General features: G+C 37.8%; 1 protein-coding gene across 40 annotated transcripts in view; it reads left to right on the top strand.

The window, feature by feature from the left end:
* The window catches only part of LOC109398458 (calcium-activated potassium channel slowpoke), a gene marked incomplete at its 3' end in the record, with an annotated part of 197,830 nt that overhangs the window by 89,476 nt on the left and 82,632 nt on the right, over positions 1-25,722 (top strand). For 7 of the 40 annotated variants that reach the window (XM_062846869.1, XM_062846866.1, XM_062846898.1 and 4 more), the window contains 1 exon segment: positions 1,853-1,944. In XM_062846869.1, coding sequence (XP_062702853.1) covers positions 1,853-1,944 — 92 coding nt within the window. 40 annotated transcript variants of the gene reach the window in all.

Here is a 25,722-nt window from a genome sequence, read left to right as displayed (position 1 = left end):
GTTACTGGACCGATCGGGAATCGAACCCGTAACCATGGTCATGCTTAGGGACAATGGATATTCGCGGCAAAAATTCTCAAATTTCGCGGGCAGATATTGCGAATTTCACGGTGATTTCGCGGCACCATATTTTTGACCGTACACTGCTAAAAGTTATCAGCTAATTAATGTTTAAAAATTTGAAATTAATGAAATTTTGAGGTTATTTTCTAAATTTCCTCAGATTTCACGTCATTTTGCGGTATTTCTTAAATTTCGCGGAATTCGCGGCTCCCGTGAAATCTCGAATTTCCATTGTCCCTGCTGAATACCCATACCTTTACAGCTGTGGCTATAGGAGCTCTTACTTAATTATTACATTAAAATTTTAGAACTAAAAATGGTTTTATTGGGAGGGTCTGGGACCATTTGGGCAGGAGCACCTGTTTTGGGGACTTGCTGCTATAACTTAGTCAATTTCAAACCAATTGATATGAAATTTTGTATATGGCTAGATTATGGGCGTATCTTACTGTATTCTGAAAATTAGACCAATGGGCTGAGCTACAGCAGCAAGTGCCCAAAATAGGTGCTCCTGCCCAAATGGTCCCAGACCCCATATCCCTGGTTTTTAATTGTTACTGATCATGGTTAATACTCACAACTACTTTTAGAATTTTAAAGCCCTTAACTTTTATTGCAAAATTTAAAAATTGACAAATACTCGTCATTTTTTCATCTTTACATGTCAATAACTTTATCAAAGCTACTCCTATTAGTATATTACACTTAAACAGACACAATCACACAAAATTTAGAAACGTATTCCATGTACGCCTAAGAGTGTGTTTGTCCAGTTTGCTATATACACGAGTGTGTGTATTTGTGTGTGAGCGTGTGCGTTTGTATGTGTGATCATATATTTTGTCACCTTTCCTAGAGTTTTTAACTGAGTAATACAAACTTTCCTAGAAGAATAAAATCAGATGAAATAAATCGTCCTGCTGTTCCGAGTGTTTTTGCTAGAGGAGTGTGTGCGTGCGTAATGTCTTTTTCATGTTTCTTTTTCGGTTGTACCTTTATAATTATCCCTGTAAACAATTTTAAGTTGTTCGGTAGTTCTGATCTTTTTTTTTATTTCATCGATTCCCACGAGTGTTAGCTACAAGAAGACTTAGAGCTGTATGCAGCTAACGAGAAAGAGGTCGTCGTTGTTCAGCATTCTGCATTGTTAATTCAATGCGGGCTTACCGAGAAGATCATATACTTATTTAGGAAGATAATTTAAGGGGGTGTATTTTCCATCTTATCGTACTGTCCACTTAACTGCGAATGATGTAGACGGTTTCCAGAAAACGGGGGAATTCATGGGCGAGAGCAGCCATACACTAAATGCGGTTTATTTTTCTGTGATTCTTTAGCTTTAAATTGATACACTAGGGCTTATCCTGAATTCAACCATCTACTATTTATTACCGATACTCGAAACAATAATCCTTACACCTAGTTTCCAGCTTTTGAACCTGCAGATATTCAAGTTTTTCGTTTTCTCTTTTCTTTCTTCTAATTCCATTATTACTCTGCCTTGAACTCCACTGTACTAATACATGTGTTGTTGAAACCAAAAAAACCCAAAATTCCAACGGCTGGGTCAAATCAAACCGAATACTTCCGACGCCGAATCATGCGAATCCATGTGCGCTGTATGCTTCTACGAAAATCATCAAACTATCCACTGTCCTGAATGTGAACCGAATTTAATACCGCGAATCGAATGCAAATTGGCAAACAACACACTACTGTCCTTGCCAATACCGAATACGAACCGAAACCAATACCCAACCAAAACCCAAACGTTGCTACAAAACTAAAGGCGATATTTGCAAGTTGTATACCAGAGATTATAGACTTGATCGGAACTAGACCCAAGTATGGGGGAACACTGAAGAATGAGCGGGGGCGAAGGTGAGATTTTACAACATCCAAACCCAGAAAAAAAAACAAAACCCCACCGTGCTTTTCCGCTTTGACCTCTCTCTGTTTTTCGTTGCTTTAATTTTCCAAACACCCCATCTTAGGTTTCCGTTCCTTCTGTCTGTCTCACAATCCATTGAGCTCGCCGAGCCAATTTTCTGCTACATTTTACATTTTACGTTCTACGTTTACTGTCAGCTAAACAAATTCCCATTTAGACTCAGTGTGTACCAAAAACAACAAAAAAAAACTGAAACGACTTTTCTGTTACGGACGATGACATTGCTCGGACTTTCCCGGAAAACCCTCTACTAGGAAGGAAGCTTTTTATTTATTCATTTCGGAATCCACATTCCCCACTTTTTCAGTGTTTTGCTATTTGTGTTAGTGTTCAATGTACTGGAAGTTTACGACCATGTACAGTATACCACCCCTATCCTTTCCAGATCCTCTTAAGAAAAGAAAAAAAAAAACGTAAGAAAATATTAGGGTCAACGTTTATTTAGAAATAGTAGCCGATACTTTAGCGAACCCTGCGTTAGGAACTCACGACCTGTTTAGAGTGTAGGAAACTGATTAACGGCCACCACGGCAGAATCGGACTTGCTTACTGTTGCTTGATTTTGTTTTACTACATGTGCCGAGCTTTTTCTAACCTTAAAAAAACGCTTAGCAATTAAAATGTCTAATCTGTGAAAGTTACCCGATGACCAATAGCTAGAAGTGGAATTCCATAACATTGTGATTTTTTTTTTCTTTTTACTGTAACAGAGTAACAGACTATCTCTAGAGTAATCTTTAGTTTAACAGGGTTAATGTTACACATTGGATTTGAGTTTCGTTATATTTGTTGACCACACTTGTGTACTTACTCGATTACTCAAAACTAAAACGTAAATTTTCCTACGATCTTTCGTTGAACACTATTTTATGAATCGGTTATTTATCAATACATGCAACACTTTCAAATCCAATCCCTAAAACAAAACAATGTCGCCATCTGTTGGAAGTTTTGCGTTGGTACAAGCATTCACCAGATGGAACCAAAAGCGATAAAGTGTAGCATTTGTTGATCACTCATAGAAAATTTCCAACCACGAACACGAAATTTAGTTTTCCACACAACAATGTTATGGAACATCCAATTCTTCAGGACCAAAACATTACTCTGGTGTTCAACTTCCCAAATAGATCGTCGGTGATTGTTAGCATAACTCTCAACGTATGTTTTCTACATGTCACAGGTGTGAAATCAAATCAATAGAGGGGTGTTCAAAGGAAATTGCTTCCAATTTTGTGTTGCCGCATGTCACTAGTGCAGTGACATGTTCAGCAATTTCGGATGAACACCCTCGCTCAAAATTGATTCTATTTCTTCCTGAATCGTCGTACCTTCGGATGTTCAACGTTACTTGTTCCACGGATACTCATACATAATGATAACAAAAGATTTCGACCGCAAACAGATCAACCGCAGCTCCGAAATCGTCTCCGTGCGTGTGTGCGTGCGCGCGTGCCTGTGTTTACCATTTTGTCTCTTCTCACTACAACAGATGTGCATATATTGAATTGAATTTACTATTCTGTGAAACTAAGTATGGTATATCTTGGAAACATCTCTAAAACCTAAGTGTCGTATGCAAACGTGCGTAATGCAACACCAATCTGGATGCCACGTGTCAGTGTTTCCGATGTGTACTCTCGTTTCTTTCTGTACTCTATGCTAAATGTGTGTGCGTGTGCGTGTGATCATCACAAATACTTTCTTCTTGTAACTCAAACCTCGCAAGCAATATGCGCGACGTAATAGTCCTTCAGTATACATATATTGATGATTACATTTGGACCCCTGCTGTTGTGGGCCATCCTGTCCGGCCTCAGATGTCTCTTCATTCGATCTTTTTTTTTTGAATTGTTACCTTCTGTAAAGTCAGTCTTTCTAGAGACCTGCAACTGAGCATCATTATTGATTTTACGTTTCTGAAGCTATCCAAACTGTCTGCATTCTGTGTTTGATTTATCTCAAATCATAATCTGTTCATCGATTCAGGAATAGTCCTCGATCTTGAAACTGCTGTTCAAACAGCAGTTTATATAAGCGTGTATTTGTTGTAGTGTATTTTTGTTGTAATCAGACTTCCTAACCACTATAATCCTTGAATCAGATAGTTATCTTATGGGTTTCCAATCTGTAGTGAATATTCTTCTACTTGAGTTGTTCTGTTTGATTTCAATAAACTTGATTTTACAACTTTTCATCGATGTTATCTCAAATTGAAAATAAATACAACTATGTAAATCATATATAATCACGTTGAAATGTATGAACTTTCCTAATCCTTTGTTACTAGACTTGTATCTAATTCTACATCAGTTTTAGTCGTTGTTCGATGCATTTGATGACAGGTACGGTGGCTTGAAAGTTGATTGATGACAAACCCAGCAGAATCATATTACTTTCAAAATATACGTGGTACGGTGAAATGTAAAGTTCATTAACTGTAGAGTTGAGTCAACTTAGATCTGCAAATGTAGTGTGGTATTACCCTAACGTATGTCAAGTAAATTAACAAAAAGTGTAACCAAAGAATTTGACGTAGGGTCTGGGACCATTTGGGCAGGAGCACCTATTTTGGGCACTTGCTGCTATAACTCAGTCAATTTTGAACCGATTGACTTAATATATGAGACACGATCAGATACGCACAGTATCTAGCCATGTACACAAATTCAAGTCAATCGGTTCGAAATTGACTGAGTTATAGCAGCAAGTGCCCAAAATAGGTGCACCTGCCCAAATGGTCCCAGACCCTACTGTGAAAATATAGCAAAGTAACACTTTGGAGTAAAAAAGACTAGAAAAGGTTCTTAAAACCACCATAAAACCAAAATGACTGATATAAGGTTTTATGACGGTTCATCGAATCTCTTCAAGACTTTGAACCATCAAAATGTTACTATCTGGGATTAATTTTTGGTCGATGATGCGCGACCCATGGATAGGGGATAGCGGCACAGTTCGCTTAGTTGTATAACTTTGACGTTATATGATAGATTGACACTGCCCTTTGAAAGGTGAAAGGAAGGAAAACGTTTGTTTTCAACTCGTTTCTTTTCTAGCGATGACTAACTTATGATTATACATTATGTATAGTAGAGAAGAACAAGAGATAAAGTAGATAGAAATAAACGTAGTAGGGGGAAGGGACGGGCCTGGGATTGAACCAAGGATCTTCTGCATACGAATCAGAAGGTGTAACTACTTTACCACCAAGCCGTCGGAATTTTAGTGTTTTGGACTGAAAGTAAATGTGAGGACGAAATTCCAAGATCTCGCATATTGAAATAAATCTCAACGCTGCCATAATGATTTTTCCCATTCATGGAATGTAAATAAGGGGCAAAAAATCAAATTTCGAGAAAATAAAGGCCAACGTTTTTTCATAAATGTTTATCCCATACCATACAGAAAGTATAAGGCTTTTTTCCTCGCTGTTGGAGAAATCAAGTCACTGCGTTCAATATTTGTTATTATTGTTTTAATCGCCGCGATTTGATGTGCTTGTAGTTTTCTCGCCGAAAACCAATCGATGAACTACAAGCACACGCGTTCAATATTTTCGACGACATGGAATATAAATACAATTTCGACTTTATTGTTTGATAGTATTAAAAACGCCCTCAAAAGTGTTTATCAAGCTATAGCACCTCTTGATAAGTGCTTTAAAATCCACGAGCCTCCTATTCTGTAGCTTCGAGACGATTCGTATTTCCATCACATGTGGCAAGCATGTGGTTATGAATTATTCGAAAACGCGGACAGACAAATAAAACGTGTTACCCGCTTCCTTTGAATCTGCACACACCGGGTACTCGGGAGAACCCACATGACCGAAATGTCGTAGATACTGGCTAAAGCACTCAAAGAATCTATGTCAGGTGGACTATGACTTCCTCATTGCGTCTCTTGATCCACCTATCTACCCTAGGAATCAATCTGAAACGTTCCTTTCGAGAAACTGTCCCACGCGCGCTGCCATATGACCGTAGAGGTCAACTTACGTATGCCCCTTATGCCGCTTATTCCGAAACTTTGTATATAAGGGTGACCACACTTATATGAAGAAGAAAAAGTTCGAAAAATGCCAAGTCTTACCACCTAAATCAGTTGTTTTGGACTCCCAGAAGCTACGTTCAAAATTTGAGCAAAATCGGTTGAGCCTTAGGGGGCGCTCAAAACGCTTGAAGTTTGTATGGGAAAACTTGGCCAAATGTATGCAGAAATTTTAATTTTTCGAATTTTGCCGCTAGGTGGCGCTGTAAGCGTTCAATACACAAACCCTTTGGTATTATTGTAGGTGACTATATGCCAAAGAACTTTGTCGAAGACCGCAAAGTGATCCAACGTCTGTGAAAAAAGTTATACTCTAGATAAAGTGAGGATAAACTTTATTGTTGTTTTTCCAATACATGTAAAGGAATAATATCAATAATGAAATCTCAATGTTCTCATACAAACTTCAAGCGTTTTGAGCGCCCCCTTAGGCTCAACCGATTTTGCTCAAATTTTGAACGTAGCTTCTGGGAGTCCAAAACAAATGATTTAGGAGGTAAGACTTGGCATTTTTCGAAATTTTTGTTTTTCATATAAGTGTGGGCCACCCGCAATAAATATGCCAATAGATTATGCCGGGATGACACAGAGCACATCGTATGAAACAGTGACACCTCTGTGTCGTAAACTAGTACTCGATTCTGGTAGTAACTCCCGGGAATCTTGTACAAGTACCTGAGTATCCCTAGACGGAGGAGCGCATTGGTAATAGGCGCCCAACTGGCGCTATTGAACGCGTTACTTACAGCCAGAGTCACTACTGCACACTAGCGAATGCCACTACTTTTACGCCGGAACGCTATCTCGGCGTGCTTTGTAACCGACAAGATAGCGCCTACGATCGAACTCTTTTTCCTCATCGATGACCTTCCTCTGATCCGGATAAAGAGAGTTCGACTGTTGCGATCTATAGAGCTACTAGTTTCGGCACTGCAGTCTTGGGGAATTGATCGCCAGTGGTCCTCAGCGATCCTACGAAAGAGGCCATGGACTATGATCATGACATGGAAAGAGCCATTCGATAATCCACTTCAATATCTCTGGAGACTGTTCTGTAGGAGCCATCACGATCCTGTAGGCATCACCCCATGTCCATAACGCCGTAAACTCAATTTTGGCATTCTCAAATCCCCTCCCCCTTCCTCCTCCTCCTCCTCCTCCTCCTCCTCCTCCTCCTCCTCCTCCTCCTCCTCCTCCTCCTCCTCCTCCTCCTCCTCCTTCGGATATGAATGAGTGTAGTCATCAGTTCCAACAACTTGTTAGGCCAGGACTTCAAAAAAGTAACGTCGATGGTCGACTCCGCTCCATTCCGGCCAAAGTTACTTTCAGTACCAATATTAGACAGATCGACATCTAGCATGGTCGCAGTGCCTCTAGCAGTATCTGGCCCGCTGGTTCGTGAAACGCCTGCAGGTATTGAAGTCACCCGCTATCACCGCTGTCCATCACTTTGTTAATTTAGCCGTCATACAATCCAGCATCTACGTGAACAACTTGGTTGACCAACGTGGAGGTACATGGTAGCTACAGCAGAAACCCCTTAGTGACTTTGGCGACCACGAAGCTCTTGTAAGATGTAGACATAAACTTCTGAACATGGTCTGGACCCGTTACCCATATCGCTGCCATTGTGGACCCATCCGCGACCCAGTTCCCGTACTGGCGGATACTCGATTTTGGGTCCGGTATGACGACGATATCTCATCATTCTTGGTGTAACGAAGGATAAAGCCGGCTTCTCAGCTTAGTTCTAAAGAGCACTTTCATAGTTTGTTACTCAGAGCTTCATCTGCCAATGCAATGACCATTTTCATGTGCATTATACCCAAGGAAGTCAAGAGGATTTCCTTCACGAAAAGTTCCTGTCTCGACTGGGACTCGAACTTGCCATCCCCAGCATGATCACATTGGATACTCACGCCTTTACAGCTGTGGATGTATGGGCACTCACGATATTCGTCTCCTATTCTGACACGGCAGTTACGTGGTTGCTTCACAGTGGTTCAGTTTTAGTTAAGTTACTTGCAGGGATGTTTTCGATCACCTGGCAATCGTTTGACTCATTTGTCCATAAACTCAGTTCAGAAACCTAATATTGAAATGTGGTGTTCGGCAAAGTTGTAGATGACACCAGTCTTATAAACATTGTTGGTGCTGCTTTTAATTGCCTTCATTATAGGTTAAAATTAAAGCAATATCCACAGAAGTAGAAAATTTTTCACAAAATTTGGTGATATAGTACAATTAGTAAATGATAGTAGAGTCGCCTAATTCCGTGATAGGGCACCATTCACCGTGTTAGTAGGGACCCATTCACCGTGTATGAGAAATTTTATTCTACTTTGTTTAAAAATGATTAAAACAACCCAGCCAAGGGAATTTTCTTCGTTTAAATTCATTTCAAGTAATAACTTGCTAGATTTTATTAGAAAAACGAATGTTCAAATTTTCGATTTTTTCTAGATATATGGGACAATATCTCGCGTTTAGTATCATACGGGCGTATCTGCAATGATCGATTTCTCTTCATCGATTTTCTCTTCGGATTATTCCGTGGAATACGACCAATATTTGGATGATCTCTCGATGCGTTTCGGTAAAGGACGACTAGGACAAGCATCTAAAACAACAAAAACAACCAAAAATGATTTGCCGCCCAAGTTATTAATCAAAGAGAAAATCGATGAAGAGAAATCGATCATTGTAGATACGCCCGTATGATACTAAGCGCGAGATATGTGGCACGGTGAATGGAGACCATTGATTTTTAGGGTACTTATTTACCGTGCCTTTTTGTTTCAATTAAAAAGTACGAGTAATCGTACTTTCTTGTTAAACTTACTTCGGTAATGTAAAATACATACCTGATATGTGAATTTAATTGCTTTTTGGTGGAATAAAAACGTTACTACATACATTTAGTTTATCGCTTAAATCACCTTAGCGCAGTTTTCGTTTTTTCACTATGAATGCAATGAACGAGCAGAAACCCGCTTCATGTAAACACACTTTAGTGTCAAAATGATACTTTTAAATGTTTCTAATGAGCGTTATGACATGGTAACAATACATTAGTGTTGTATTGGTGAAATTGAAGGGAAATTGTCATATCATGCAATCGTAATATGGAAATAATGAAAAAATATTCGAAGGCACACGGTGAATGGAGCACCCACGGTGAATGGCGCCTTGACGGTATACGCAGATGGTACTAACGCTTTTACACGATAAATATTAGAGTTATAATATGGCGTCCTTGCTGATAATTGTAGGAAAAACACTAAACCACAACTTTATTGAACACCACTTTTCAATACTTGGTTTCTGAACTGAGTTATGGACAAATGAGTCAAACGATTGCCAGGTGATCGAAAGCATCCTTGGTTACTTGCACTGTTACTTGTCAGCTGAGGTGCTTTTGAAGGCCGGACACCTTAGACCTCCCGTCGGAAGCTTGCGAATTTCCCGGAATACACTTCACCTACAAAGCTTGCTCTTGTCAGAGCCTTTACAGTTCCACGACTAGGGTACCGGTTCAAGATACATGAAATTAACCTTCGCTGACACGTGTATGCCCAATGCCTAGCGAACATACCTAGTTGAACTAAAGTAGTAAAGCCAATTGTGTCCCTGCTGGATCATTCCATTGGTAAACGGCCACAGCTCGCACTGCCATTACGACTTTACAAGTTCGTGATTTCGTCCAGGATCTTGACACTTCCGGGGTAAGAGCCCTCACTTCAACACTCTCATTAAGGACCTTTTCCGCCAAACAGGTTTGCAGGTTTCGTTCCACTCGAGTTCAAGGATCATTTCGAGTACGAGTATGTGTAATACAGCGTGTATCGGTTCCAAGTTACGTGAGCTTGGCATTGTCCCTCATCGCCTTCAAAACTTCAGAGTACTTAGACTCGTCCGTTTGCTGACGAGGACATTCCCTTCGCTTGACATATGCCCTCCTGTCTCTCCTTGGCTTAGCGTCCCTAAACTCTTGTTCATCTCTTTATCTTCCTCTTGTGCTAAAGGGTAAAGGGGGCGTCCTCTTCCATGTTCCACCCTAACCTATGGTGGCTGAGGATCTACCAACCCTCTTCTCCCATTGATACGGGATGGGCCAGCCTTTTCCGGCCCACCCTTCCTTGCTTTCCGGTACGCCTGACTGGGGTCAAACTTTTTCGCATGACTGCCCTTCAACAACCTCCCTGTCTTGCGTATGCCGCCTTTTTTTTCTTCTAAACCATAGGGGGATAATCTGCAAACAGACACCCTAACATCAAGGATAGGGTAGTGTGGGTCTGAGGCCGTCTTCTACTACAATAGTAAAAGCCAGGACTACTATCTCCTCGTACCCACTAAACACATTCCTATGGTCGCCAAACCCTACGTCTCTCCGGAACCACCAAGAAGGTATTGCGTATGCCGCCTGCTAGTTTTTCACCTGGCGCCTGCCTCGTACGTTTCCATGGTTTCTTGTCGTAAGCAATCGCGTCTAGCATACCCTTCGGGCTATCCACTGTCAGCTTCACGGACTCTGCTGCCGCCGCACAGTGGGACCATTCTGAAAAAAGACGATCAAAACCTCAAAGAGCCATTAGATGACATTTTAGCATACAGGTGTCTTTGGAAGATATGTTCAGAAAAATCTTCTCTATTTTTGTGCATATTCACTGTATGGTTAAACTGTAAGGTGAACCCGAGCAAAAAATTATTTTTTCAAAAAAATTTTTTAGAGGGTAGATGTCTTCAGCAAAGTTGTAGAACAAGTAATTTCACGTAACTTTGCTGAAGACGCCATATAGCTTGGACTTCATTTTTGGGGAGAAAATATGAAAGTTTTGAAACACAAGCTCAAAATCAGTTTTTTGAACTTTTCCATGATTATATCGTAAAATTTTAACGTGATATGTTCTACAAGTTTGTAAATACCACTAAAATACACAATCTTGCCGAAGACACCAACTCTGTAAAATTGATAATTGCTCCAGTAAACCATGTTTTTTGAAAATTTTTCACTATTTTCACTATTGAATATTTTTTGAATAGGCACTTTTTGGCAGCCGTGCTGTCAAAATTTCAATACTTCATTATGTCCAGAATAGACCAAAAGTGACTTAACAATCGGGTCTGATAAGGCACTTTGATTTCTGATGCTATTTTAACAGCCATTTAAAAAAAAAATATTCGCGAATCTCATACAACTTTCGATATTATTTTAGAATCATCCGAGTAGTAATTCTAAATAAGAAAAACATATTTAACTTGTGCAGGCTTTTTGAATTGTTAGTGTTATTAATTTTTAACTAAAAATTTTTAAAGAGGGAAAAGCCCCTTTTAGTGATTTCCTCAACTACGAAATCTTTCTCAAAAAGGCACAAAATCTCTTTATCTTTTCAAAAAATCGATATAATATAAACTTAAAACTAATGGCTCCTCTGGAAAAGTATCCATAATCGAGCCGTGATCTTGATGCGGATTTGTCAAGGGATGAACCAAGGTAACATGTCTACGACGAAGAAATTTTGAACATCAAGGACAGGAATCGACCTAACGGACGCAGTTCTTGAAAACTGGAAAATAATTTTAAACAGTATCAAACAACATAAACAATTTCAATAGAATATAAAGAATTTTCATCATGACGAAAGATTTACAACCTAGAATATCTCTAACAGATACAGGCTATTTCAATCTAAATTAACAATGTTTCAATCGTTTTATTTTATTTTTAATTTTTAACACACAACTTTTAGAGGCGTTCATTATGTTTTCACCTTTTTATTTTTTAACCAAAATTGTAATGTTAACATAGCAAAGGAAAAAAATGTTATCATTATTTTAGTTGAATGATTAATGTACGTATTTTAACATAAACAAAGAGAATTGCAATAAAAAAAATGATGAAAAACACGGTTTTTAATTGGTGTTAAAAATTCATCTAAAAATTTAATAAGCGATATTTTTTGTCGTGTATTGAATGTAAAGTCAACCACAGTGTAAGAAATGTAGACTATTTCAACAAGAATACTATTTGGATTAACTAGTAATGATGTCGAAAAGTTTTCGTGAGTTTTCAGTTTGTGTTGAATGATTTGTATGAAATTTACGAATATTTTCTTTGAAAAATGACTCCGACAGAATGACAGAAATCAAAGTGCCTTATCAGACCCGATTGTTAAGTCACTTTTGGTCTATTCTGGACATAATGAAGTATTGAAATTTTGACAGCACGGCTGCCAAAAAGTGCCCATTCAAAAAATATTCAATAGTGAAAATAGTGTAAAGTTTTCAAAAATATTGATTTACTGGAGCAGTTTTCAATTTTACAGAGTCGGTGTCTTCGGCTAGATAGTGTATTTTAGAAGTACCTACAAACTTGTAGAACATATCACGTTAAAATTTTACGATATAATCATGGAAAAGTTCAAAAAACTGATTTTGAGCTTGTGTTTCAAAACTTTCATATTTTCTCCCCAAAAATGAAGTCCAAGCTATATGGTGTCTTCAGCAAAGTTACGTGAAATTACTTGTTCTACAACTTTGCTGAAGACATCTACCCTCTAAAAATTTTTTTTGAAAAAATAATTTTTTGCTCGGGTTCACCTTACAGTTTTACCATACAGTGAATATGCACAAAAATAGACAAGATTTTTCTGAACATATCTTCCAAAGACACCTATATGCTAAAATGTCATCTAATGGCTCTTAGAGGTTTTGATCGTCTTTTTTCAGAATGGTCCCACTGTGGCCGCAGTTACCATGAACTTATCATGATCTTGCTTGGCCACCATCAATGACTTACGAAGTCTCAGCAAGACGTAGTTAAGGCCCTTGCTGCTGTTCGACTTCGACGACACATGAAAAGAGTCAAGCTGCTGCGTAGCCACCTCCCTGGCAGGAAGCCAATCCTTGTTTTTATTTATAAATCGTGCTCCATCCATGACTTCCTCTTTGCTTTCCTTAGAGGAAACGTTGCTAACCCACTCCTCCATTTCGCGAGGGGCTAATGGTTTTTGATTATTGTTGTTCAAACTCATCTTGGAATCCAACGAGTAGCACTGGAAAAACGGTCCATCACGCCAGTGCCCTGCATTAAAGTTACAAATTAGCAAGTTTAGTTCAAAATAGGTCAAGTCAAGAGGTCCCAGTCTTTTGAATAGGACACGCGACAGTTAGTACGCCTAATTTAAAAGGGTAATAGGACAGATCAGTGAAGTACTAGATTTGCAGTAATGAGCTGAATTTTAGTATGGTGAGAAGGTCAATTCTCCGTTTCCGCAATAGAATGGTACAAAAAGCGTGGGTATTATGATTCCTTGCCTAATTTGATGCTGTTTGAGCAAATTTTGGGCAACAGTGTTGTTGTTTTTTCCATTTCTTGCAACATAAACAACATTGTTATCCAACGTTTAGCTCAAACAGCATCAAATTAGGCAAGGAATCATAATATCCACGCTTTTTGCACCATTCCATTGCAGAAACGTATAGAATTGACCTTCTCACCATACAAAAATTCAGCTCATTACTACAAATCTAGTACCACACCGAACGTGCCCCATTGGCTCACTCCATATTTGGAACACACTAGTCTGGTAGATTGGACATATGGGCCCATCTAACTAGCTGGTGAGCAATTCTTCATCCCCCATATATTTATTAGAATCTGATGGGATTGTACGACATTTTCCCCGAAAACCAGTTTCCCGAATCTAGTTTCTCCGAACGAACCATTTTCACGATTGGACCATTTCCCCGAAACATTTATAATATTCCCTTTATTCCCTCTTATCAAGAATTTTCTTTTCTGTTATACCTCATTATAATTTTCCTTTTTTTATTCATTGGATGTGCTTTCGTGTTATTTTTTAATATTCAATCGATGAAAACGCCCTTCAAACGCATAATACCTTTAAAACGAGTAATCGTGAATGTGGTAGAAAGCTTCTAAAATTCTTATAAGAATAAAAGTTGTATATTAGGTGCAGAAAATATTAGTAGTTAGACTACCGGCAATATTTTATAGGATCAGCATATGATGAAAAAAGGGAGAATCTCTGTTGAAGATTTTTACTACATTTAACGCCTATAGGTATTAGAACAGTTGAACATAAAATCAAAAAAATCAATGCTGTATAAAGCAGCAGTCAAATTACTTGAACAGTTCAACTTGAAAGAATAGCATCCGTTTGAAAGAAGGGAAAATCCATTATAAGAAAGTTTATCCACCATACCAAAAAGCGGTGCTGGGTCATTAAGCATAAAACTATGTCAGGCCGAAGTTCATTACACCGAAAGTGCATTACGCCGGATAGGTCATCAGTTCGATTAAGTTAAAAGCCATGAACGGACAATGTACTTGAATGGTTTGAATGTATTATATGCCTATAGAACCTATATAAAGCTATTTATTATGAAAAGACGAATAAAAAAGGAGCGGGCTGGTGTGATGTTTAAAACACTTGCATATCACGCCGAGGACCTGGGGTCGAATCTCACTCCCGACAAACTCACATTATGTGAGTTCTTCCTTCGTGGATCCCGAGATGAACTAGCCTATGGCTAAAAATCTCGTTAATAAATATATTTAAAAATGAATGAAAAACCCAGTTTGACCGTCTATAACAATTTTTCCCAAACTTTTAGAAGCTATTGCCCCCTTAGAGCTTCAAAAAAATGTTTTTGCCCCCCTATGTGAGATTTTATTTTTCTATAGTAGAAGGTGGAAACTATGCTTAGCTAAAGCCTTTAAAAGCGCTACTGTGGCAAAGCTAGTAGTGTCATTTAATGTATCCCAATCTGTGCCACTCTTATTTTCATTTAATTGTTTGGTGAATGCGCTGATTTTCCGCGTTTGGAAAAAATATACTGAATTTTAACCATGCTTACATAAATAATTATATCGTGCTTATGCCTACTACTCAAACCGTTGTTGATTAAGCATTCATTTATCAAAATAGAACGGAATGTAAACACCTATGAGCACTCGATATTCCCAACCAGATGTTCAACCATTGTTCTTAAAGGGAGTTTTCCAACAACCGAGAGTCAATGTTTGGTCAGTCCAATAAGACTGGTGGAGAATTTGAAAACAATTACAAAAATATATGAAAAAAGTACGGTGTATTTTCAAATGTAGTTTCTTTTCTCTAAATCCAAATCCAGATCCAAATCAACGAGCCTTTTTTTTCAAATTTGAATGCTTCCTGTGTTTCAAATAAATTGTCAAATAAGTTAATATGCAGCATTCATGATTAGATTTGACAGAATTTTGCGCAGAATTTTTTGAATGTTTTCAAATTAACTTCCAGTAAAGTTTGGAATTCCTCCGAGAAGCTTCTCTGAATTTTTTCCAAACACTGTGTGCAACTTCACATAAAAACTGTATTACAAATTTCATCAGAAAAGTGTTCTGAAACTCGTCTGAATCTTATGCTTACGAGTTAGAAACCAATTTTGTTCATCAATTTGCAAAAAAAATCTGTTCTTTTCATAATTTTGGCAAAACTAATCATGATTCACGAATGTTCGTTATAGGAGTTTAAAAATATTTTTTTTTAGATTTCCAGAATAACAGAAACCCTTCAGAAACACGTGTAGCAGTCTTTTTTCTAACAATTTTACCAATGAGTTCACATAAATACTAATAACTCTGTAAAATTGAGTCGATGTTTAAGTTTAATAGTGAAAGTATTTTATCGATAATCCTAGAGAAATCTTGAACTTTAAGCTTGAACGTCAGGGAATTTTTATGTTGCTATTAATGGTTCCCAATCATTGAAAAAATCGCCCCCCTTTCTAGTATTTTCGCCCCTCAATTTTGATTTTTAAAATTTTTGCCCCCCTGGGCCTGATTTTCGCCCCCAAGGGAGTCACTGGGAACCACTTTGGGAATCACTGGTCTATAAGAATAACCGACTTCTCAAAGAAGGTAAATCTGGCATGGGACAGTCAGTGGCTAAATAAAATTATTACCGTCAATAACATTTGCAATAGCACAACTCGAGACAACTGCGTGTTATAAAAAGAAGGGAAATTTAAATATGAATGTTGGCAGATTGATCGATTACACAGTGCCACATTTTTTTTGTCTCAAGAGCAAACTTATGTGTCTCTGACAGATTTTGAGCCGCTGAAGCCGAATCCGGGCTCAGATTTTCTCCAGAACGTCGCAATTTTGAGCTATACGTCAATTTATAGGGCAAAATATGCGATTTTGGGCTTTTTTGACTGCAAGCCATTAAGCATGGAAATATATTTTTTAAGCAATCAAAGGATAAATTGGTCAATTAACATCTAAATTATTGACTCATGCGAAATATTTCGTTTTACCAAATTAAATTGGATAGATTTAAGCATTTTATGTTAGTATGTAAACTTGCATGCAACTTTTGAAGGGTGATTTGTATGGGAAATATCGTACCTAACATAAATCGCTTAAAACTATCAAATTCGATTTGGGAAACGAAATATTTTGCATGAGTCGTTAATTTTGATAGTAATTGACCAATTTATCCTTTGATTGGTTAAAAAAAATATTTCCATGCTTAATGGCTTGCAGTCAAAAAAGCCCAAAATCGCATATTTTACCCTATAATTGAGGTATAGCACAAAATTGTGACGTGCTAGAGCAAATATGAGCCCGGATTCGGATTCAGCGGCCCAAAATCTGTCAGAAACACATAAGTTTGCTCTTGAGACAGACCAAAAGTTAATTTTTGTTACGCTGTGTTACCAGTATTTCCGTAACAGTATAACATCAACATCAAGAATTCATCTATGTGAGAAAAAGGAAAAGGATAAAAGAATATCTTAAAATCATGGAAGAATATCCCAGTATCTACAGAATACCTTAGTTTCAAGGAATGTAAAAAAGCTCAAGGGATTCAAAACATTTTCTAGGACTTTGAAAACAAATTTTAACATCATTTATGAAAAAAATAGAAAGACGGCCTTATGATCCATTCGAGCTTATGAACTTCAGCTTAGCAACCCATTCGGCTTAACGTACTTCAGCATTACGCACTTTGGCTAAGCGTGCTTAGGCCTAATGACCGGGTCCCCCTAGTTGTGCATTGGGGTCAATGTTAAATGTGCATATGCAATACTCTTTTCGGGGAAACATATTTTGGGGAAATGGTAAATTCGGGGAAAAAAACTTTCGGAAAAATTGCATTCGGACAACTGGGTTTCGGGGAAATGTCGTACAATCTCTGGTGGTGCAGCTGGTCGCTTTCGTACTTAAAAGCAGTTCGACCGGGAGTTCGTTCTTCCCAACAGCCTTGCTGTTTTCAGCTTCTTAAGGACCTTGTTAACCTTATCTAGTGTTAGTGGTCCCGGTGCTTGGCGCCGTCATCCACTATGTTTCTCTTGTTCCTGTATACACCTTCGTTGTTATCATTAAAAAAAATGAAGTACTCATTGCTGCCACCATTGTTTTGTGTGTCAGCAAATTTCCTCCCCGGTACTTGTACATGGCAGGCACTGACGCAGTCAAGAGTTGCATAAAACCTCCGCATATCGTTCTTATACATGCTTCCCTGCGCTCTGTATGTATTGGACTTAATTTTATCGGGTACCCTAGCAAACCAGATAAAAAAGTATGTTAACGGTGCAAGGTGCATATATATTTTTTCCGTGCAGTGAGTTCGGGAGCATAGAACACAGCTGCTGCAAACTGCAAATTGTCGAGAGTTAAATCATCATGTAATACTCTGTTTATCAACCATCGTTGAAATATTATCATAAAAGTATTACACACGACCATGACATCCAAATATCGAATCGAACAAAATTTTCAAGGCACTTACCGGTCATCAATTTGTTCATGTCACTCTCAAATTGTTTGTGCATTGTTTGTTGTTCAGGAAAGCATTCAATTTTACCAGTAAACTTTTCATCGAATATACTGCCCCCATTGGCACAACAGTCCCATGTGAATAGGAAACCAAGCAAACATGGGACTGTTATGCGAATAGGGGCAGTATATGCCATCAATCATACCATTAGGGTGAACCGATCGAACTTCTATCAAGCTACCAATGAGCATTGTCCAATAAATTAGCATCCACCTTGTCCTATAGAACATTTCGCAACACATGAAATATATAAGATATTCCTGGAAACTACATGCCAGATCAGTTGAATTGTTGCGAACAGTTGGTAGAAAGAACTGTAGGGATGTTCACGTAATTCGCGTCGAGTTTGCTACATCACGAATAGCAAAAGTTCGACAGAATTTCTAGTGCACAGTAGCACATTTTATCTAGCGATAGTACACCTGGATCTCCTGCGAAGAGGATCATCATGTTCGGATTCAGAGTTAGTTAACGTACGTACAATCCATATGCAACACGAGCACAGTTTTAGCTGCATTACAGTTGGGGTGGCTAAGGTTACGAAACATCGCTAGAAGTTGTCACCCACTGCGAGACACGTGTTTGTTAATTCTGCAACGTTGAGCAACGACTCCAGCTAGGTACAGTAGTGTGCAGTTAACTTCGAATGCCCTAGAGCTAGATCTAAACACAATGCGCGTGAATGACTTGCACCAGTTTTACAGGACCGTGATTGATTCTTCGAGTGGAAATTTTACGCCGACTGTCTCCGGGTGGTTTTGTTAAGATTATCTTACCGAGAAAGGGCAGGTATTAGTGATTGAATTATTCCGTCGTTGTGCTGTGGGAGAAATTAATCAAGTGTTTTTGTACCACACCAGTCCTTATAGGAGGAATAACATGTATGCTCTAGTCTCTGATAACAGGTATAGATTTAGGAACAAACGTCAGTTGGAGATAATTTCTTTTGATTTATTCATTTGATTAATAAGTTTTAATACCATTTTGAAAGAAAACCTTTGGTTCTTAAACAATTTTTGTTTTATTCATTTTTGTTTTTGAGAACAACTTTTTCTACCTGATACGAACAAAATCTCCTGTTACAAGAGGCATTTTTGTAGGCTTTTTGAAAGAACAATTTCTGATTCAGCGCATTGATTGGCTTCACAACTTTCGTGCAGTCCAATCAATCGTTCCACCTGTTTCCTTTTCAGCACGATTCGAAGTTTCAACCTAGATTGCATCGTAGTACTCACGCACCTGCATGAACGCACTTGGTTTTCTAGTAGTTAGTGGATTGCCGAATGGGCTGTACGTTAGCCTCAACATCCGGAGTCGGATGTTGTGCTGATCGAAGCACCTAAACTGTAGTGCTTGAATGGAATGCGTAGAACTGTGCTTACCGTAGTAGATCAGTAGTGGCATACTGTTTGACTGATTGCAGAAACTTGTAGTTATCGAGAGAAAATTTTGCTAATCAGTCCCCAATCTGAAAGAAACGCTCAATGTTGACCTGTTCGAAAGACACAGAAGCAAGATTTTCTCGGTCATTACAGCTTGCTCCGTAGATTAGTAGCAGTTTGCATTGATGAGAATTCAATTTAATATATGAACCAATTCGTGACATTGTAGATATAATAATTAAAATCGATATTACATTTTTCGCACATGCTAACATTTCTTCCGATATCATACGTGAGAAAAAGATATGCAGATTCGTGCAACCGGATTAATTTATAACTCTGTGAGATCGCGTAAAGTTTCGGTATCAAAGTAGAGCGAGAACGGAATCTCTCTGATCGATGAAGACGAGCTCATTGATTTGCAGTTTCATCAATGACTCGATTCAACTTCGCCCTTGAACCTTGAAAACAGATAGTTTAGCAAATCGAACTCAGCGTAAACATTTCCTTCCCCCCCGAAACGTCAACTCTGTCTGTTAGTTATCTACTGGACCTAGAGAAACTCATAAACGACCAGTTCAGTTTCAATACTTCCCCGAAGGTGACGTCATTCCTTGACCAAGTTAAAAGAAAAACACACTCAGCCGCAGCTGAAAAAACCTCAAGCGAAAAGAATCTCCTTTCGCTCCATACTAGATCTCCTTCTATCCCGCTTCTCCCAAAAAGCGATCAAATGTTCCCTACTAACGGCATGAACTTGATGTGTAATCTGTACATGTGGTGTAACGCTCCTTCACCTCTTTTTGCTATCAAGTAATCCTTTCGGCTACATTTCCCCCGATCTGATGAGCGACCCCAACCAGCAACCATCGGAATACTACCGATCCCCGTTTGATGAGTGGGTCGATGTCTCTGTTTGTCATTCCTGGTTCCTAATCCCGAATCCTGTATCTGATTTCATCCACTTCACCTCCTCCCTCCCCCTTTTCCTCGTCTCTTAACTTTCTTGTCATTTTTCGTTACGAAATATGTACCACCATTTTCTGGCTTTGGTTTTTGTGTTTCATATCCATTTATGTAAATCCCATCTATACACACTATAACTACTGATGATGAGGCTTCGCGCGGATGTGACGGATTTTTGGGAGATAGAAAACGTTAACCCGGCTATCTACAACTGCTGATGGAGTCGTCCTGAAAACTTAATGGGGGTAGCTAGCGTATACCGAATGGAATACTATGGGAATGTGTTTAGGGATCAGTACAAGCTTGTTTATTTTGGAATACATTATGAATAATTGCCATTACTCAGCACTCTAATTTTTAAAGTATTTTACTCAACAATATCTGGACAAGGGATAAATTTCAATAAATCATTAAGAAATTATCTTTCCAGTTCTAGTATTTTATGATTAATTGAGATCATATTTAGACACATTATGACTTACACTTCCAGAACACAGATTTCGTCGTGCCTGATACGCACACTTAGCCGAAAATGTTGCTCAGTGGGAACTCCAGGAGGAACCGGTGAAAAAACTCCTAAAAAAGAGCTCCTTGGTAATTCTCAGAAGAGGGTATCACAGCAGGAACTCTTTGAGAGATTCAAAAACGGTCTCGTGGAGAAATCTAAAAGAAACGCCAGGAAGAATTCCAGTAACTGAGAAGAACTCGCGTGAAAAAACTACTGGATAAATCCTCAGAATCTCAGAAGAATCCTCAAAAGAAGACATCTCAGGAGCAGCTCTTTGAGGCATCTCTGTTGGAACTGCTTGAGAAATCACAAGAGGAACTTCTAGAATAACTACCGAAGAAACACCTAGAAGAATCTAGGAATGATTTTCAGGATGAATCTTACAGAAAAGCTCTTGGATAAATCCCAGAAGCAACGCCTGGAGGGATTGTTGATGATTTATGGGAGGGATTGGGCTTACAGAAGAAAATCCTGGAGAAAACTTGGAATAGGACACAATCGGTGAAGTACTAGAATTGAAGTAATGAGCTGAATTTTTGTATGGTGAGAAGGTCAATTCTCCATTTCTGCAATGAAAGCATGGGCATTATGATTCCCTGCCTAATTTGATGCTATATTTGAGCAAAACTTTGGGTTACCGTGTTAATGTTTTCTCCATTTCTTAAAACATAAACAACACAGTTACCCAAAGTTTTGCTCGAACAGCATCATATTAAGCAAGGAATCATAATACCCACGCTTTTTGAACCATTTCATTGCAGAAATGGAGAAGGCCACCATACAAAAATTTAGCTCATTACTTCAATTCTAGTACTTCATAGACTGTATCCTATTTCTCAAGAAGTTCCTTCTTCGATCCCTCCAGGAGCTCCTTGTGCAATATCTACAGATTCTTCGTGAATTCCCAGGGAATTCGATTCTCTCAGATGTTCCTAAAGAAAACCTCTAGGAGTTCATTATGGAATTTCTTTAGGTATTTTTTCATGGAATTTCTTATGCATTCTAGAAATTCCAGAAATAAAACTTCTGAAGGAATGCTTGAGCTTCTTCACTTGAAATTATTCCCGGAAGGATCTCGGAATAAATTCCTGGGAAGGAGGAATCTCTGAAAGATACTCGTAAGAGGTTCCTGAAGGAACCTCGGAAAGAATTCCATGTGAAACATCTGAAGGAATCCTGAATAAATCCCATAACAAAATGTTGAGTGATCCTGTAATCGCAAACAAAATTCCTAGGAGGTTCTGAAAGATTATCCGGAACGATTTCAATACGATTTCCGGAATTATTTCAATTAAAAACCTTCAGGGATTTCTCCAAGAATCCCTGCAGAATATCTTAACATTTTTTCATTGGATTTAACCAGCAATTTCTTATCAGCCCCACTGGTAATGTCACCTACCATAACCGAATTTTCAACGAAATTTTCCTCTAAAATAAGCCCTAATTTCACCAAATCATAACTCCACCTGCCGAATCCACATAAGACTCTTTTAGTGTCTCCTGATCCCAGCAGAATTGCTCCTATTGTAGACTGAATTACAATCGTATCAGGCCTTGATACTACTGTAGTTCTTTCTAACTGCAATCTCCATGGAAGTTCTCCCAAAAACTCCAGTGAAATGCCTTCCAAATTGTCAGTCATCGTTATCCTAGGAATACCCCTGAGCTTCATTGGAATCTCATAATTCACTTTTTACCCAGAATCACAGCAGCAAGTATTAACAACAAGAATTAACGCACATTTTTACAAAGGTGAATCGCACGTTTCTAATTCAATCATGCTTACCATGAAAGCCGAAGAAATTTTATATACCTACCGAATATAATCATATCCGATAATGAGAAGAGCACACCTTATCTGAAATATCATTCTATATTCAAAGAACCAAAGTAACTTTTTTAGCCAACTAGATTAGAAGAGGTTATTAGAACCACCATAACCAAAATAAAAGGAATTGGGTTTTATAACGGTTTTGAAAACCGCTACAAGACTAATTGGCCATCAAAATGTTATTTGGTATAGCTACACAGTATTTTGGTTTTCAGCCGGAATTATTATTTTCCAACGTTGACGATACTGAAGAAACTGCTAGAGCCTTGATTAAAAGGTAAATAGTAAATGCACCTAGAATGTCTTCCCAGCTATCACAAAGTCTCATATGATGTTGAATATGATGCAAAAGTGGAGGCCATATGCGTACATGCTTCCATTTAACCGCGTGTAAAGTGTGCGTATATTGCCTCCACTTTTGCATCGTATTCAACATCATATCATATCACATGTGTTGACCGGGTTACACCCATCAAAATTAAACATGAATGTTCCATCTTGATTGATAGAATCTAATTGGGTATGTCTCGTTAGTCGGAGACATATACCAAAAACCTGGTTGTTGTGGTAGATCATGTGACCTCATCTCCAGGACGATTTGGAGAACTTTAAATATTCAATTTACTAGGAATGAAATCGGTTGTACTGTGTATAGCCACGCAGAAACTTACTTGATAAATGCAATAGTCAAACATACTACCGACACCTTGGTTGATCTGACAGACCATTTTGGCTGAAGTTTCGAATGTTTTGGGAAGCATAGAACATCTCATATCCACGTGACTACAATGTTCATGATGGGCATAGACTTATCGACCATGATAGGATATTTGTAGATGTAGACAAACGGTTAGAATGCTAGGTGTTCATTAGGTTTTGTGGAGGAGAGCATTTAGGAGAGCATTCTCTTAAAACTGGAAATATTTAAATGATCTGGATCCCTACGATGTTATGACATTACTAAATATGATCCATAACATATTATTCAAATTGTTATCATCTGGTGGCACAACTTTGTCAAAGAAACCATACAGTTATTTTTTTCTATTATCGTACAAATTGGTACGAAGGTTCTCAGAATTTAATGATTTTTTTTTTCACAGGTACGGTTCACATAGGGGAATTAGGGGCATAATGGACACCCGGGGCGAAATAGACACCCCTGTTTTTGCTGAAACCGTTGACTTTTGTGTAAAACTTTTAATGCATAAGTGTTAAGGAACAAGTCATGGTTCTATTTTTCAAAAGTACCATTTATATTGCTCCAACATAACCGAAATATAATTGAAATTGAAATATGTTTTTCATATGGTGAAATTCTTATAATTTCGCAGCAGCATCAAATAAGGTATTACGAGTTTTGGAGTGTGTTCACCATAAAAACAAGTGAATTGTTACCTTATCTACAAGTATATGAAGATTTATCAATGGATGAAGTATTTTATTTTTAATCAGAATTTACTTAAAATAGCAATTTTATTGTTGTAGTCGATTCGGAGCGTAATGAACACTGACAATTACGAATGGATGTGAGAACATTGCAAACTGTTGACGTTTTTATAGAGTTTGGAAAAAATCAAGTCGATCATTTTAACCTGAAGTTTATTTAATTTTAATTACCTTTGATGTTATGTAAACTCGTCTAAGATGGAGTATTATATCTGTGATATTGATCTCTGTAAGCAAATTACTCCGATGTAACCAAAGAATTAGCATAAAATATGCAGGGGTGTCCATTATGTCCCGATGAGTGTCCATTTCGCCCCGTACCTTTCCTGCCAGCCCTGAAAAACACACGATTTACAATTCATTATTTTCTTCGCAATATGGACATTCTACCCAAGTAACACAACTAGTTACAATAATGTATATATTACATGTTTCATACAAACGTCAAAGTTTTGTTCTAAATATAAGAAACATATTTTCGTACACTTATATCACCGAAAAAGCGCAAAAAATGGCGGCTTATAAAACATCTTTGATGTTACTAAAGATGTTTTTCAATACAATAATATAACATATAAATAAGTATTAAATAACTTCTCAGCAACGTTGTACAGGCTTACTTGTAGCTAGCAGAAAAAATATAATTTATCAAACGCACACTATGCAAATAAAAATGTCTACTTTTATGTGTTATTTGGTGATGGCTTAAAACAAATGTTACAGCCCTAAATTTTATTTACAATCTATCATCTAGATGTTTGGTCACCATGACTTAATTTCATGTGCCATTCAGAATTTATGGTGAAATAAGCATATTCACTCTTCATAAATTCATTCGCTATCCATCGGATTGGAAATGAGAAGGGAGGTTTTTGTCGTCTCTCTGATTCGTGTAGATTTTTCCAACAAATTTTTAGACATAAAACAAGGTGACTTCTAAATACAGTACCGTTAGGAAGTTTTAGGAAGCTTTTTTCAATTATGAACTAGGAAATAGTTATGGCTGTAGAATTTTTAGTCGTCATGGATAAGGGATTTTTTATTTATCAACAGATCACAGATAAATATTTAGTGGAAGAAAAACATGTAGATGAGCAAACGATTATAAATAAAAATGTTAGTATGAAACTTTTTAGCAGGTACTGTAATTTATCTGGACTGATAGGGAAGAATTCGAAACATTTAAAAAACGTTCAAGTTACTTCTGTTGAACATCTCAATAACATGTTTCCCGGATACCACTTGAATCGTTTGAAATACATTGATAAAATATCATAGTAACGTATTTTGAACAACCATTTCCAAATAGCAAACAACGGTGTAATTTTTTTGTTTTTAGATACCTGTTTTGAACGTAAGTATAACAATAACAAAGTGAGAGTGGAATTCATGGAGCCAAATTGTTTTCTAATATTTTTGGGGTCAAAATAGTGTTGAAATTGTGCTTCAAAGATTTAGCCGTCGGGTAAGTACATAAAGTGATTATTTGGTGGTAAGAGGCCTGCCATATAAGTGAAGTTCATTAGCGACTTGATTCTTCCCAGTCATTCAGGCCTAAAGTGAGTTACTTTGTCGCCAACTTTTTTAGATAATATTCATATACCAATGTGTTAAGCTAGCTCATATCGGGATCAACAAGAAAAGCGCATGAAATATTTCGCGCTGTA

Source organism: Aedes albopictus, chromosome 1 (assembly GCF_035046485.1).
Source record: "Aedes albopictus strain Foshan chromosome 1, AalbF5, whole genome shotgun sequence".
Lineage (NCBI taxonomy): Eukaryota > Metazoa > Arthropoda > Insecta > Diptera > Culicidae > Aedes > Aedes albopictus.
This window is presented reverse-complemented; position numbering and strand designations above follow the sequence as displayed.